General features: G+C 42.6%; 1 protein-coding gene across 3 annotated transcripts in view; it reads left to right on the top strand.

Moving 5' to 3' along the window:
- The window catches only part of SETBP1 (SET binding protein 1), a 270,277-nt gene that overhangs the window by 49,950 nt on the left and 206,859 nt on the right, over positions 1-13,468 (top strand). For 2 of the 3 annotated variants that reach the window (XM_071425793.1, XM_071425794.1), the window contains exon 3: positions 2,278-2,361. The exons of the other annotated variant lie outside the window; for it this stretch is intronic. In XM_071425793.1, coding sequence (XP_071281894.1) covers positions 2,278-2,361 — 84 coding nt within the window. The remainder of the gene's footprint in view (positions 1-2,277; positions 2,362-13,468) is intronic. 3 annotated transcript variants of the gene reach the window in all.

Below are 13,468 nucleotides of genomic sequence, written 5' to 3' on the forward strand. Positions count from 1 at the left end.
CAGGTGGTTATGGGCAACATCTTGTAATTTCTCTCTGTTAAACAAAACTGGTGATACTTCTGTTTGGGCAGAAGAACATGGCCATGGTTTGCCATGAGCTGAGGTGGCATTAGACCCATAGAAGGATCTAAAAATGGGAGGTTTTTTTCCCTTGGCTTTTGGTTAAAGAAGGATTGGATTATCTTATTTGACATAACAACTTTGCAGAGGACAGTGGGACAAGCTGAGCGCCAATGAGACATATGTGGACATAGTTTCCTTACCACAAGTGTATGTTTATGCTATAGCCACCCCAAGGCATCCAGTGGCCTTTTGGGAAATGTGTGGGTCTTTCCTAGTTCTTTTTATAGTTCCAACTTGTCTCATATGCTGTGGACTGTCTAGAAGATACTCTGTGGTTAGACAAAGGGGTCTCTCCCTGTGCCTCAGTTTCCTGTCTCTAACACAGCATTTTAATACACTTGCTTTAACTTACAGTTTAAGCACTTCTTTCTGAGAAAAAAAACCAAAAAACTTTAATAGATTGCAGACCAGTTGTTGAAGGATTGTAGTAATGGGGGCAAGAGTGAAACACCTTTGACAGAAGGGAGTCACAGGCAGAGGAGGCCAGTTGGAAGTAGTCCCCTGAAAACCTCAGAGTCTGCCAGTTTGTAATCAACAGCCCAAACATAAGGCATTTTGGGTAGTTATCAGATTAAGTATCAGTACAACCTTTTCAGCATCGTTTTTTCCCAGCTTCTGTTTTGGAAAGAGAGAAAAAGATATTTTCTGCACATTATCTGACCTTGGTGAGATTTGTGAGATGCTGAGCTCACCAAGCAAGAGACCTCTCCACACCTGGCAGGTTGCAGACTCTCCCAAGGTGACCAAAAGTTTATCTGCCTGTTTTTAATTCCTGCTACCAAGGGTCATCTCTCTGCTGTGCCCTGACATTGAGCAATGGCTGCAATTCCTTTTAATTGTGCCCTTTCCCTTCCTCATCATTTAGGGCAGAGCACTTCCACTTGGCTAAACTCACTGACTGTGTTGGGATCTTCTTTTCTATATAAATTAATCCAGCTGAAATCTCATGACTGTTCATGGCTGCACACAAGCAGATTCTCTCTCCATTCCCCAGCAGTTGCCAAGATTGTTTATTTTTCAGCTGTGGACAGCAAAAGTCTGGAAGTAGGCAATGTCTTTGTGTGCATGCCTATGGAAAAACAAGTAATTGTGATACATTTGTGGAGACTTCACTGTCTCTTTTTGACTCCATGCAGTTTAAATTCAAGCAGCATTTTGACCAAGTTTGGAATCCCAACTCCTTTTTGCCATGGTGATTTATCAAGATGATATCAAGCAACAAAAATACTTTGGTGAAGAACCAAAGTGACAAATAATCCCCAGAAAAGAACCCTGCTAACATGAGGAACCTTGCTGCTTGGATCATATTCAGTCAGTCTGATGGGTTTTCAACAAAAATAAAGGTGTCTGAGGTCAGCTTCTCTCTCAGACTGTTGGTTACAGGTAAAAGGACAGTGAGTGGACTCTGTGTCTTTCCAAATCTCTGTTGGTTTGAGCATCAATCCCTGCAAGTATCCAAGACCAGATTGGACAGAGCTTGGAGCAACTTGGTTGAGGGGAATATGTCCCTGCCCATGGGAGGAGGTGGAACAGGGTGATCTCTAAGGTCCCTTCCAATCCAAACATTCTGTGAGTCTATGTCACAGACATTGCAGAGTCTGCACCAGCAGCGTTAGGTGACCGTGTGCTCTTGGATCCCTGGCATGGGTTTACCAGGGGTGATGTGGACCCCTTTTTCTACTGGGAGCAAGTCTCTCCTGAAGACTTTATTTCACCAAATCTGGGCACATTAGAAGCAAGTAGGCATTAATTTGGTAAAGGTGAACAGAAGAAGTAGTGTATGAGCTTTTTCTCAAGTCGCTGCTGCTTGATATTTGGGTGAGTATGCTAGACATGTCCCTGTTCATGCAAGTGTATGAAAACCATGGGTTAAAATAACATGTTTCTTTTCAGCTTTGCTTTCCCAGTGTTGCTTTCCACACACCTTGCCTTCCTTCTGCCTCTGTGTGACTTCCCTAATGTTGGGATATTATCCTTTGGGGAAGTCTTCTTGGCAGATTGGCAGCTCCCCCTCTGTGAAAGTCAACTTCCCAGCAGTACAGGAAGAGTCCACAGGCTGCCCTTTCTTCTCCTGCTCCTGATCACAAATACAAGCCCTCTTGGTCTTCAGTGGTTCAGATTGTGCTGATGTTTTTCCTTCCTTATCTCTTATAGGGAAAAGTCATTGGAGATTCAAAACTGCTTATGAGTTGTGGTTGCAGAAAAGGGAAAAATTCTCAAGTGAAAGACTCAGATCAGGTCAGTCAATATGTACCTTAACTGGTGAAATCTAAGAATGTCTTAACATCTGGTGGATTTGATCTGCGTTGTTGCATATCAGAATTCCTGGACACAAACAGAGTCCTTGGCATGATTGACAATGGTACAACATTAATGTTTTTGTGTTTGTTACTTGTAGAAAAACCCTCAAGCAAGGTTGAGGATTCATTGCACTAGGAGATGTTAATTCCCTAGCCTGGCTTATTCCCATCTGGTTTATTTATTCATGAATTCTGTTTCTTTATAAGAATCCACTCCAGGCAATGCCTCTCTTAAAGAATATTGCTTTTCCTTGCTGGCTAAATGCATGCAACCTTTGGTCTCCTACTGTAGCTGCCTGGATGGGTGGTAGTTCATTGCATGCTTTTGTTCTGAAGTGACACCATCACAAGGACATTCTTTATTGGGGTTCCTCATGACATTTGTTCACAAACCGATGGCCAGGTTTCAATATTCATTACTTGGAATGAATGGCCCCTTATTCTAAAATTGGTCAAATTGACATTGATGGGATCACTGGTAGGGTTCAGTAATTGCCAGTGAGATGGACTGTGCTTGGAATAACAGCCAGCTGGTGGTCTCTTCCTTCCCCCTACCACTTGGCACTTATTCAGACTAGCCAAGTTCATCCCTGACAATCTTTTTTTAGTCCTGATGGCCTCCTGTCTTCATAGCTAAAGATGAGTTTGAATCTGGAGATCATTTTTTCCAAAGATGAAACAAAATTTGGTTTGAGTATAAACATTTTATAAAATCAGGTCACCCAATGTTAAATGTGGCAGAGTGAAGCAGCTGGTCTCAATTACCAAATGACTTTGCTCCCTAATGTATCTTGAGGACAGCCTGTGACTGGGTTTAGACCTGGGGCAGATTCAAACTGTGTCCATGAAGGTCCAGAAACTCCTGATAGTTTCCTGAAAGGAAAAGAGATGAATTCTCAGGGAGAAAAGTGGTTTTCACCTTCAACAGGCATGTTCATCAACTTTAATTAATAATAGTGTCTCAAAGCCTTGTCTTGCTAATGTTTGAGATTTGAGAACAGATCTATCTTATTTATAAACCTATCCATCCATCAATATACCTGTTCTGCAGTATTCCCTGTTGTGAGGACTGTTGGTCACACTTATGAATTCTTTCTAGAACTAAGTCTTTCATTGATTTGCTTTGTTTTGCTTTGGTGCTTTTATTAGAATTTTCAAATTAAGAAATAAATTGTCATGAGCTGTATCATCAGTTTACCACCAAGGATTCATATTACTTTTCTTTAAAAGACTATCTTCCCATTCTCTCAAATGCAAGCTTAATATTCTCATTTTGAGGTTCTAACACATCAGGGGAAAATTAATTTAGAAATAAGCACTCTTACTAATCTTACTCTTTCGTATTTTGATGTACTCTGGTTGAATTACTTTAAGGGGACCTGAACACTGTTAAAGCACTGGTAGCATTGATTAGAAATAAAGTTGGAAGATTTTAGTTGCAGAGAGGTTTTACAAAACACTATCTCTAGCAAACCCTGGGTAGTAGACCTCAAACTCACAAATGGCAATATTTTAATTAGAGTGTAGGCAACAGTTTTCAGAGGGGGAAAAAATATCCCATTCTCCTTGATGGTTTCTGGAACAGTGATAAAATATTTTTTGCATTCAGTTACTTCCTGAAATCTAATTTTTGATGCCTGATGATGTGTTGACCATATCAGTACTTCTTTATTTGCTGTATCAACATAAACTGTTGGGCGAGTGCTTGCTTCAGAGGCTGCAAAGCTCATTCTCCATGCTCCTGGCAGGGTCCTGTCTGTAGTTCAGGGGATAGGAGGTAGATGGGGAGGCAGCTAAAGTACAGGAGGGTGGGTGGCAGTGTGGAAGATTTGTCTGTGAATGCAGGACCTCAGCTCAGCTTATAAATTGTCCCCTGGGCCTTGTAGATAAACACAGACTTCTATGGTGACATCGGCTGGGAAAGGCAAACACTTGCCGATGATTGTAGGCTAATCCTCCAGGACACTAATTGCCAGAAAACCAAGGAAGCATTTTTTTAGGAACAGCTTGTTTCACTTTGTGAAGGGGAAAAACAGTGCACTGGATTTAGTTTTGTTTGCAGAGCTCTACCCCTACCTCCTGCACTCTGTCTCAGATTTTAAAGATTTACCTTCATTATTGTTATTGTTGTTGGGGCCTTTTATTTTTTTTTATCCCCTGCATTGCTTTGTGTTTCACTCTGGGGGTCTGTAAAGTTTTGTGAAAATGCAACTTAGTTTTCATTTGCATGAATGAATGCATAAATAGGTATGTGGGTTTTATACCATTAGCTATTTAAAGGCTTGGTTTTAAAGTCACCAACTACTTTTCAGCTGAAATTTATGAGAGGTGATGTTTTGCAAAGAGCTGATTTTTCTTTCATTACTTCAAGTGAATTTGGAAACTGGCAAAAAAATCCTAAACACACTGCCCCAGCTGAACCAAATCATAGCCTCATTGCCACGGATTTAATTTACCAACATTTCCTACTTCAGCCTGGAGGAGACTTAGGGGTCACCTCATTGTAGTTAAAACTTCTTTGTGAGAGGAAGAGGAGGGGCAGACACTGATCTCTTCACTCTTGTGAGCAGACAGGACTTGAGAAAGCAGCATGAAGCTGAACCAGAGGAGATTTAGGTTGGATATCAGGAAAAGGCTCTTCCCACAGAGGGTGCTGGCACTGCCCAGGCTCCCCAGGGAATGGGCACAGCCCTGAGGCTGCCAGAGCCCCAGGAGGGTTTGGACAATGCTCTCAGGGATGCACAGGGTGGGATTGTCTGTGCAGGGCTAAGAGTTGCACTTGATGACCTTAGTGGGACTTTTTCAACTCAGAACATTCTGTGATTCTGTGGTTCTCCAGGATGCCTCTAAAAGCAATGGCACTTCTTGACCTGCGCCCTGCTTCCCTGAGTTTGGCAAAGACACCAACTATCTGCACGGTATTTTCCATGTTGCAAGTCACCAGTGTGTAAAACCTGGACCTGTCAAGGGCAGAAGTCCAAATGGGCTTACAGAGGGCTGGGATTTCACAACAGGCACAAGGAACCCAACCTTCCTGTTGGATTTGCACCAGCCCAGGAGAGGGACTGGTGGTCTGTGTTGTGGCCTCCCAGTCCAAATCAAGCCCTGCATGATGACATGGTAGGGTAAACAGTGCAATATAAATCCCACCAAAGCTTTGAAAACCTCAAAGGGAATAGAGCTGAGTGCACTGAAAAACTAGAGTAGCATCCCCCATGGATGGTCTTGAGGAAGCTTTGGGTCAGTGAAGCAAGATGATGGAGAGGTGTCCCCAGATAAGGTCACCTCTTGCAAGCAAAACCCCCATATCCTTGTCTGCCTTTGGCACCATTGCTTGTTGTTTGTGTGCTTTGTGGGAGTAAAATTTATCCATGCTCTGAGGCCCAGAACCAAGTCTCTGCACCACAAGCATCCTGCTATAATTGTAAGGCTCATATACGCCCTTTGGAGTGCTTATTAGATTCCCATTAGCTTATGCTTCCCCATAATGTTATAAAGTTATAATGTTCCTTATTATTTGAGATGCATTGTTGTTTAAGAATGACAGTCCTGGACTAGGATTTCTTTGTGCCAAGTAGCATACTAACATAAAGAAGGAAAGATGTTTCCCAGGGAGCAATTTCATTTGTGTGCTTTCTGAGGAAAACAAAAATGTAATTTAAGAACAGGAGGGAAATGTGTGGGTGGGCAAATAATGTGCATATTAGAGTTATGCATAAGGTTATGAGCCAGAAGTAGCAGAGTGCACCATATCCTCAGCACGTGCAGCTTTCCCTTCTGAGGGTTTAGTTTTATTTGCTTTCCATTGCTTCTCCCAAAAGAAGGTGGGTGACTCATCAGTGTTTAACTGCTTTTATACTTTGATTTTCAGTTGTTGTTGTAGGGTTTTTTTTGCTTCTTTCCCCCCCTCCCTTTGCTTAACTTTTCCGGTGGTTCCTGTGAGATCAAGTGTTACTGAGAAGTCAGATCCCCTTTTCCTTCCCTGTGTTTGGTCTTGGTTTTAATATGACAAACGTGTGCCTCCTCTGGAAATGGTATCCATACTGCAGAGTAATTATTTAGTGAATGGTGGATCCAGTTCATGTTGGCAAGGATCAGATTAATCATTATTAATCATGACCCCTCCGACAGTAACCTCATCCTTTGCCTAAGTGCTGCTCTTTATTAAGAAGTAAAAGCTATTAGAGAATGGCTGAGCCACTGCTTTCGTTGCACCAGCACAGGGCTCAGGACTTCTGGCAGGAGGCAGAGGAACTCAGTTCAAAGCTAAAAATAGATGCACATGGCCCATGTTCCAGAAATGAAATAGGCAGCTTCCCCTGTGGGCTGCTTCGGCCTCATCTGAGTGTCCTCCTTTCCCCTGAAGCCTCACGAGATTTTGACTCTTTCCAAAGGTTGAACTCAGTGTTAGGGATTAAATAATCTCTCTCAGACTTTTTTTATTTGTCTACTAATTTGTTCTTCTTTTCAAACCAAAGTAGATTTCAATACAATCTAATGCATGTGCAGTCCTCGCAAGGATAGGATTTTAAGATCCATTTTAAGATCCTGGTTGCAGCAGGATTCAACAGCTGGTGAGACTAACCAAGAGCTTAGCCCCCTGGGACTTCAGTGGCACCAAGCAGAGCCTAAATCAAGCTCCCTTTCTGAGGATTTCTGTATTCCTTGAAGAAAACACTGCACTGTTGAGGTGAGGCATGTGGTGATGTTCAGCTTGTGCAAAACAGTTGTGAGAAGTCAAACTTCTCTCTCCAAGTCACTGGACTGGGGTTTGCAGAATTGTATGTATATATATATATATATATGTCAGAACAGAGCTTTCAGTCACCAGAGATCTACTGAGAGTAAACAGTAGTTTAATTCATAATTATTCTGGTAGTAGTTTATTCATAATTATTTCCCTAGCAGTTTCAGGTTAATTTTAAAAAGGTGAGGCTGTACTATCCATTGATGTTGTCATTGTTTCAGCAAAAGCACAGTGACTTAAGTACTGGGCTGAAACCAATCTCCACAACCTTCTCACCCCACAAAGTCTACCTTAATTACTTTCTAAAAGGTTCTTACTGACTATGTGGAATTCCGGGGCAAAATCCTTTAGGACAGAAAAGGAAAGGAAAACATCTTTTGTCTCCATCTAGCTCTTCATTACCTGTCTGGTAGCAGTAGAAAATTGGAGCAAACCTGCCACGTTATTTTGATCTTTGCCAAAATTGTTGTGGGAATAACACTGTTTAATGGTTGAAGGAATTTATAGAAGAATAAAAGTAACAGCAAAGATGAAGGCACCAATACAAATTGTCTGGTAAGCTGCTGTGAAATTTTACATGTTCAGGGCTACTGATAATTTCACATCTTAAAAAAACAGGGGAGGAGGTTGTAGGGGAGGAGGGTGAAAAGTGTGTAAAATAAACCCTCCTCTTTAAATAGCTAACTGTCCTGGGCTGAATTGTGTCAGGGCTAAGTTCCTTTGGCAGCCAGCACTGTTATATCTGCCGAGGGCATAGCAGAGGACGGAGAACAAATTTTGGAGAATCTGCCTTAGCCTTGCTGGCTCTCCCTTGCATTTCTTCCATTTGTTAGCAAGAAATGCACTGAGGCATGAAATGAAGGAGTGCAAAGGCTCCTGTACTTCATCTGAGCAAATCTGGATCACACCCCCTCAGTTAATGTTTCTCTCAGCTAAAAGAAATAAGAGTAATAAAAATAAGTGCAAGCATTGGCTAACTTGGAATTACATGGGTGGAATGAAGCAGGAGAAGAGAATTGTAGGAGTGAGTGTGTGCTGTCCACCATCTCCTGTGCCCACATTTATGTCAGAGTTTGAATCTCTGCTTGGAAAATCATTGGATTCTGCACAGGTTATAAAGACCTAAAACAAGAAGTAAAATTTAAAGAGAGACTGTTAAATGTCTGTGGTATCTGGGCAGTAAAGGGCTCTTAAAAATACTTTGCTGATATAATAAAGCAGGGTAGAAGATCATACAAAGAACTTGGAACTGTAGGAAAGTGTTCCAGTTACTGAGAACTCATAGAAGTGTTATATATAGCACCACTGATAAACACATCCCTTTTGGATCTGGTGCCTGTTAAAAGCAACCCTTATACCTCTGTCATTGTGCTTATCTAACCAATTAAATTTTTAGTGTTCAAAATACTCATGTAATACTTGTGCATCTTGTTCTTCCTGCCACGTCAGAGTGTTTCAGCCTCTCATGATTCAGGTGTTGTATTTAGCCAGATGGATCACCTTCACTTATCCATTCACTTGCTGCTGGTGGTGCTCTAAGGGGAAAGAAGTTTCACTTGGTGAACCAAAATGCTGCAGAAAATTTAATCTCTGAAATGTTTTATAAAAGCTGGAATCCTCTCAATGGGATCTGGCTGGGGACAGGAGGTGTTTGAACAACAGATGCCCCAGATGCCTTTTCTCAGGACCTCCCAATTTCATCCAGCAGCTGTGTCCAGGTAATTGCTGGATCTGCTGCTGAGCATCTGAATTCCTGGTGGCTGGGAAAGTTTTTTAGTTTCATTCATCTGTCGGGAATGGAAGCTGTATGGATTAGTCCCCATTCTTTGGATTTATGTAAAGTGATAATATTATGAAAGAAATTTCCTAAATGTAAACCTCTGAACAAAAGAGATTGAAGTTATGGGTGTCCTCTGCAAGTTCAACTGTGGTAGGTCTTGCAGTGGGTTACACCTCCCTTCACACAATGCCATTTGTAAGCTGACATTTCTAATGACCTTTTATAATCACCTATTTCCTTTTCTCGCTCATTTTATGAATAGTCTTGTACTCACTTCAAGAGTTTTCCGCCTTATGGCCTCCTCTTACTGTTCATATTAATTTCATAGTGGGTTGGGCTTCCTGTAAAGTGTAGCACAGTGTAGACTGAAGTTCAATAGAACCTTTCCTTTCTACCGGAAAAGGGAGACCAAAAAACTCATAGTGCCCTTTCTTTTTGTTGCAGCAAAGGCTTCAGAAGTGCAGTCAGCAAATTGCCTTTTTTCTTTTTCTTTTGAGGCACTTCTGAATGTGAGCATTAACACAGTGCCCTGCCCCAGTTCAAGACGTAAAGATTGGGGCTCTGACCTTCTCTAGTGAGTGATGATCCCATTGCACTTTCCCTCCTGAGCTGGAGCTGGTGATGATGTTTTGTCCAGGCTCTTATTCAGGATATGCTTTCAGCCAACTTTACTTGACCCTCTGCCTTCAGTGGGACATATAATTCTGGACTTCCTGCCCTAAATTGCTGTGTACTGCCACCTTGCACTGATGGGTCCTTTGTTCCACCTTGGAGGCAGGTTCATTTTGGTGCTGGATGAAGGGAAGCCATACTATTTCTAAAACCAATTTGAGAGCCTTCTGAATGAAAAGTGTTGGTAACATGAAAAATATTATTGTTATCCCTTGTCATCCCTGGCCTCAAATGCTGAATTTGAAAGGGCCATTTGGACCCCTCAAAGGCAAACAGCATGTTAAATGAGAGCTAAAGCAGCTGAAGAAAATGCTGTGTTGTGGAACTTAGGCTTTAAAATCCCAGGGAGAATTAATAACTGTTTTGTTGTTTTCACTGATCTCTCTGCATGGATGAAGATGGAAAGATCCTATACCCTCTGCCTTAGCAGCTTACCTGCTGTCAGGAGACTCAGCCAAGGCAGGAACAACACACGGATGAGGAAAAGGCCTGGGTGAAGATTTGGACTTGTCCATTTGATAATTATATAAGAAGGACCATTTTCCTCATTATTCTCTGATATTCTGGCTGCCTCTCATGGAATCACAGAATCATGGAACGTTGAGGGGTTGGAATGGATCTTAGAGACCATCTACTCCCAACCCCTCCCTGCCATGGGCAGGGTTACCTCCCACCAGACCAGGTTGCTCAAGGTCTTATCCAGCCTTTGAGAACTGCCAGGATTGGGGCATCCACAACCTCCCTGGGAAATCTGTGCCAGTGTCTCACAGTAAAAATTTTCTTCCTGATATCTAACCTAAATGTCTTGTTTTACGATTTGTACCCTTTACTCCTTGTCCTATCACTGCAGAAGACCCCCTGTCCAGCCTCCCCCTGGGCCCCCCTCACACACTGGAATGTTGCTATGAGGTCTCCACACAACTTTCTCTTCTCCAGGCTGAGCAGCCCCACCTCTGCTGCCTTTCCCACTCTGCCCTGTTGCCATTTCCCCCTTAGCAGATGCCAGCATGTGAAGGCACCACGGCAGGGTCATCCTCAGTCAGCCACCTTTCAGATGACAGATGCCACGTGAATCCAGATCCCGTCTCCTCTGAGACTGGTGCAAACTGAGCGGCCCTCTCAGAGCTGCTGAGAGCCGTGAGGTGCAAGGGAAGTGCAAGGGCTTTGTGGAGGGTGGCAGATGGAGAGCAGGACCTGCCTTGTTGGATGGAGTGTGGTGCTCAAAGCTTTGTGGAGCACTTCACGCCTGTCTCAGCCAGCATGGGTGCAAAATGCAACCCCAGCAGAATGGTGGCAGGTTGCACCCTCCTTTCACTGACATACTACCAGAGTCAATGTCAACACGATGAAATTCAGGTCCTGTATTTCAGCAGGTCATCTGTCTGGAATTGTACCCAATATGTTTGCTCTGCATTCAGCAAATATTTGGTTCTGACACTGGTTATAGATGGAAAATGTATTCAGTTAAATTTTCCATCAGCTCCAGCTCTTGGGGAGCTTGTTCTGCTGTTGGGTTGACCACGGTGAGAGGAACATTTTGAATTGCTCCATCCAAATAGGCCTTTGTTCCTTATGTCCTTTTACTCCCTACTATATCTCACTTCATGGTTTTCTTGCTCTTGCACACGAGTCTGGCTTGGTAAGTGACAGTAGGTATGTGTGTGCCTTGGGTTTTAAGTCTCCTTTTATAGGCCAAATCAGTTTTTAAAACATTACCTCCTGGAAACCACTCAGAAAGCTCTGTCAAATAGAACTGTAACCAAAATTTTCTTTGTAGAAGAAAAAAAAAACCCCTCGTGCAGGGGAGAAATCATTCAAGCTGTAGTTTGAAAGTCTTTAAAGCAGGTGGAAAAAGAGGAGGTTTAGTGCCTATGGAGTTGGCTCACCCTTCAGAGATTCTCAGTCTGTCACTGAGGTTTCCCACACAACCAATCGTGATTTAATTCCTGGAAAACCTCAGCTCTCTTACAAAAAAAGCAGTGAAAGCAGCACTGATATCCTTCATGTTAAAGGCTGGGGAGTACTTGGATATTGGCATGGGGTAGGGATTGCCTGAGGTAGGTTAACTCTAGCTTGCAATATAGTACAGCTCCTACTAGCCTCATGACAGAGGGATGTTTTATTCTTTTTCTTTTTATGTTGTATCTTAAAAAGAAACAGACAAAATTGTGATCTAAAGTAGCTAGAAAAGAAAAAAAAAACCAACCCAAAAGGCCATATGATTCGCTGCAGGAATAAATCCCCTTGGCAACTGGTCCCAGCCTGGAGAATATATTCACAGCTGGGTTATAAACCCTCAGAACCAGCCAACATAACCTTAACTAACACAACATTACTAAGGCACTGCTGTAATAGGATCATTCTGCTATGGCTCCTGGGCATGTTTTAAGTGTCATCAATTTAGTCTACAACTGGAGGCTGTTAAGTGCAAAACCATTTTAGCAACTGCATCTTACATGCAGGAATGATTGAATATTAATGGCTTTTCTTTTGTTGAGGAAAAACACAGAGAGGAAAGTGAAAATCCACAGGAAACCTCACTGTCTGTCCTTGAGTAGTGAAGTTCATTTTTGGAAGACAGCAGGATCAATCTAGCAGCTGAGTATTGGAGTGGGAGGCCAGGAAATTGACTCTCATTCTCCAGCACTGATCTCCTGTGCAAACTCAGCCAAGTTATTTCACCTTAGTTTTCCTTCTCAGCCTTATCTCTCCAAGGAGGTGAATTATTTGACAGAGAAGTTATTTCACTCCCTTTTTGGAACCAGTTAGACTCCACCTGCACAACACTGAGAGCAAACAGGAAAAAGCTATGAGGGATGCAGCCCGATGTTTTGTGCCACCAAAGATGCCCATCTTGGCTACTTTGGTAGTAGAGGTTAAGCACTTTAAAAAGAGCTTAAAATGTTTTGCAACTGAGTGGGAGATGTGTTTGCCTCACCTCAAATATGGGTCAGAATAGATGATGAAATTAACTTTGCCAACCCTAGGTGCTCTTAGTACCCTCTGAGCTGCTCCATCTTTTACCATGTCATGTGTTGGTCAGGGGAATACAAAAGGATATGGATACCTGTGTTGTCTGTAGTGTTGTGGGGCAAGACTTGTGTGAGTCCTCAGTCCATCCTGAGTCTGCCTAAATATCTTTGTGAACAAGGTGACAAGGAGGTGGTAACCACTTTCCACAAACTTTGTGTTACCTGGTGCAGCAAGGTTGGAGCTGTAGCAGGATTTTCGCAGGGCACTCCTGTGGCTGGACTTTAGGTGACTGACTGAAGGAGGTGTTGTCAAGGCATCCTGCACTGGCACTGTTGGGAATAAAGGCTCTGAGTTGAACACTGGCTATCTTCATTTAATTGAAATCTCTCTCTCAACACCCTCTCAGCAGATCAGTGGTTGTGCTTAGAAAACAAAGGAATGAATGAATATCATAATACCTGATGCAAAAGCTTTTGTGTTCTCTTTTTATCATTATCAAATCACGCTGAAGAGGCTGCAAGGTGAAGAAACTCTCAAGCTACATTTTCAAGAAGCTGTTAGGATGAAGACAGGGCATTTCAAAATCAATACTGAAGCTTGCAATCCAAAGAGCAAAAGGCAGAGTCATTATAAGCTGCTTTGCTTCTCATCTCTAATTCCCCATATTCATAACTTAAGCCCTGTCATTTGGATTTATCCTCTGTGGCCTGCAGTGACACCAGGAAAAAGTCCTTCTTTTTAATTCTGTGGCAAAAAAATAGCAACACTGCAGGGTAGGATCATATCCCCCCAGAAGTTTAGGGCTTAAATGTTTCATGTTGGGCACCAATTTTTGCCATCTCCTGCCCCTCCCAATAGTCTCCCTCCTCCTTC

This window comes from Agelaius tricolor, unplaced genomic scaffold (assembly GCF_023055355.1).
Source record: "Agelaius tricolor isolate 1412-34295 unplaced genomic scaffold, bAgeTri1.0.p SCAF_4, whole genome shotgun sequence".
In the NCBI taxonomy this organism is placed as follows: Eukaryota; Metazoa; Chordata; class Aves; order Passeriformes; family Icteridae; genus Agelaius; species Agelaius tricolor.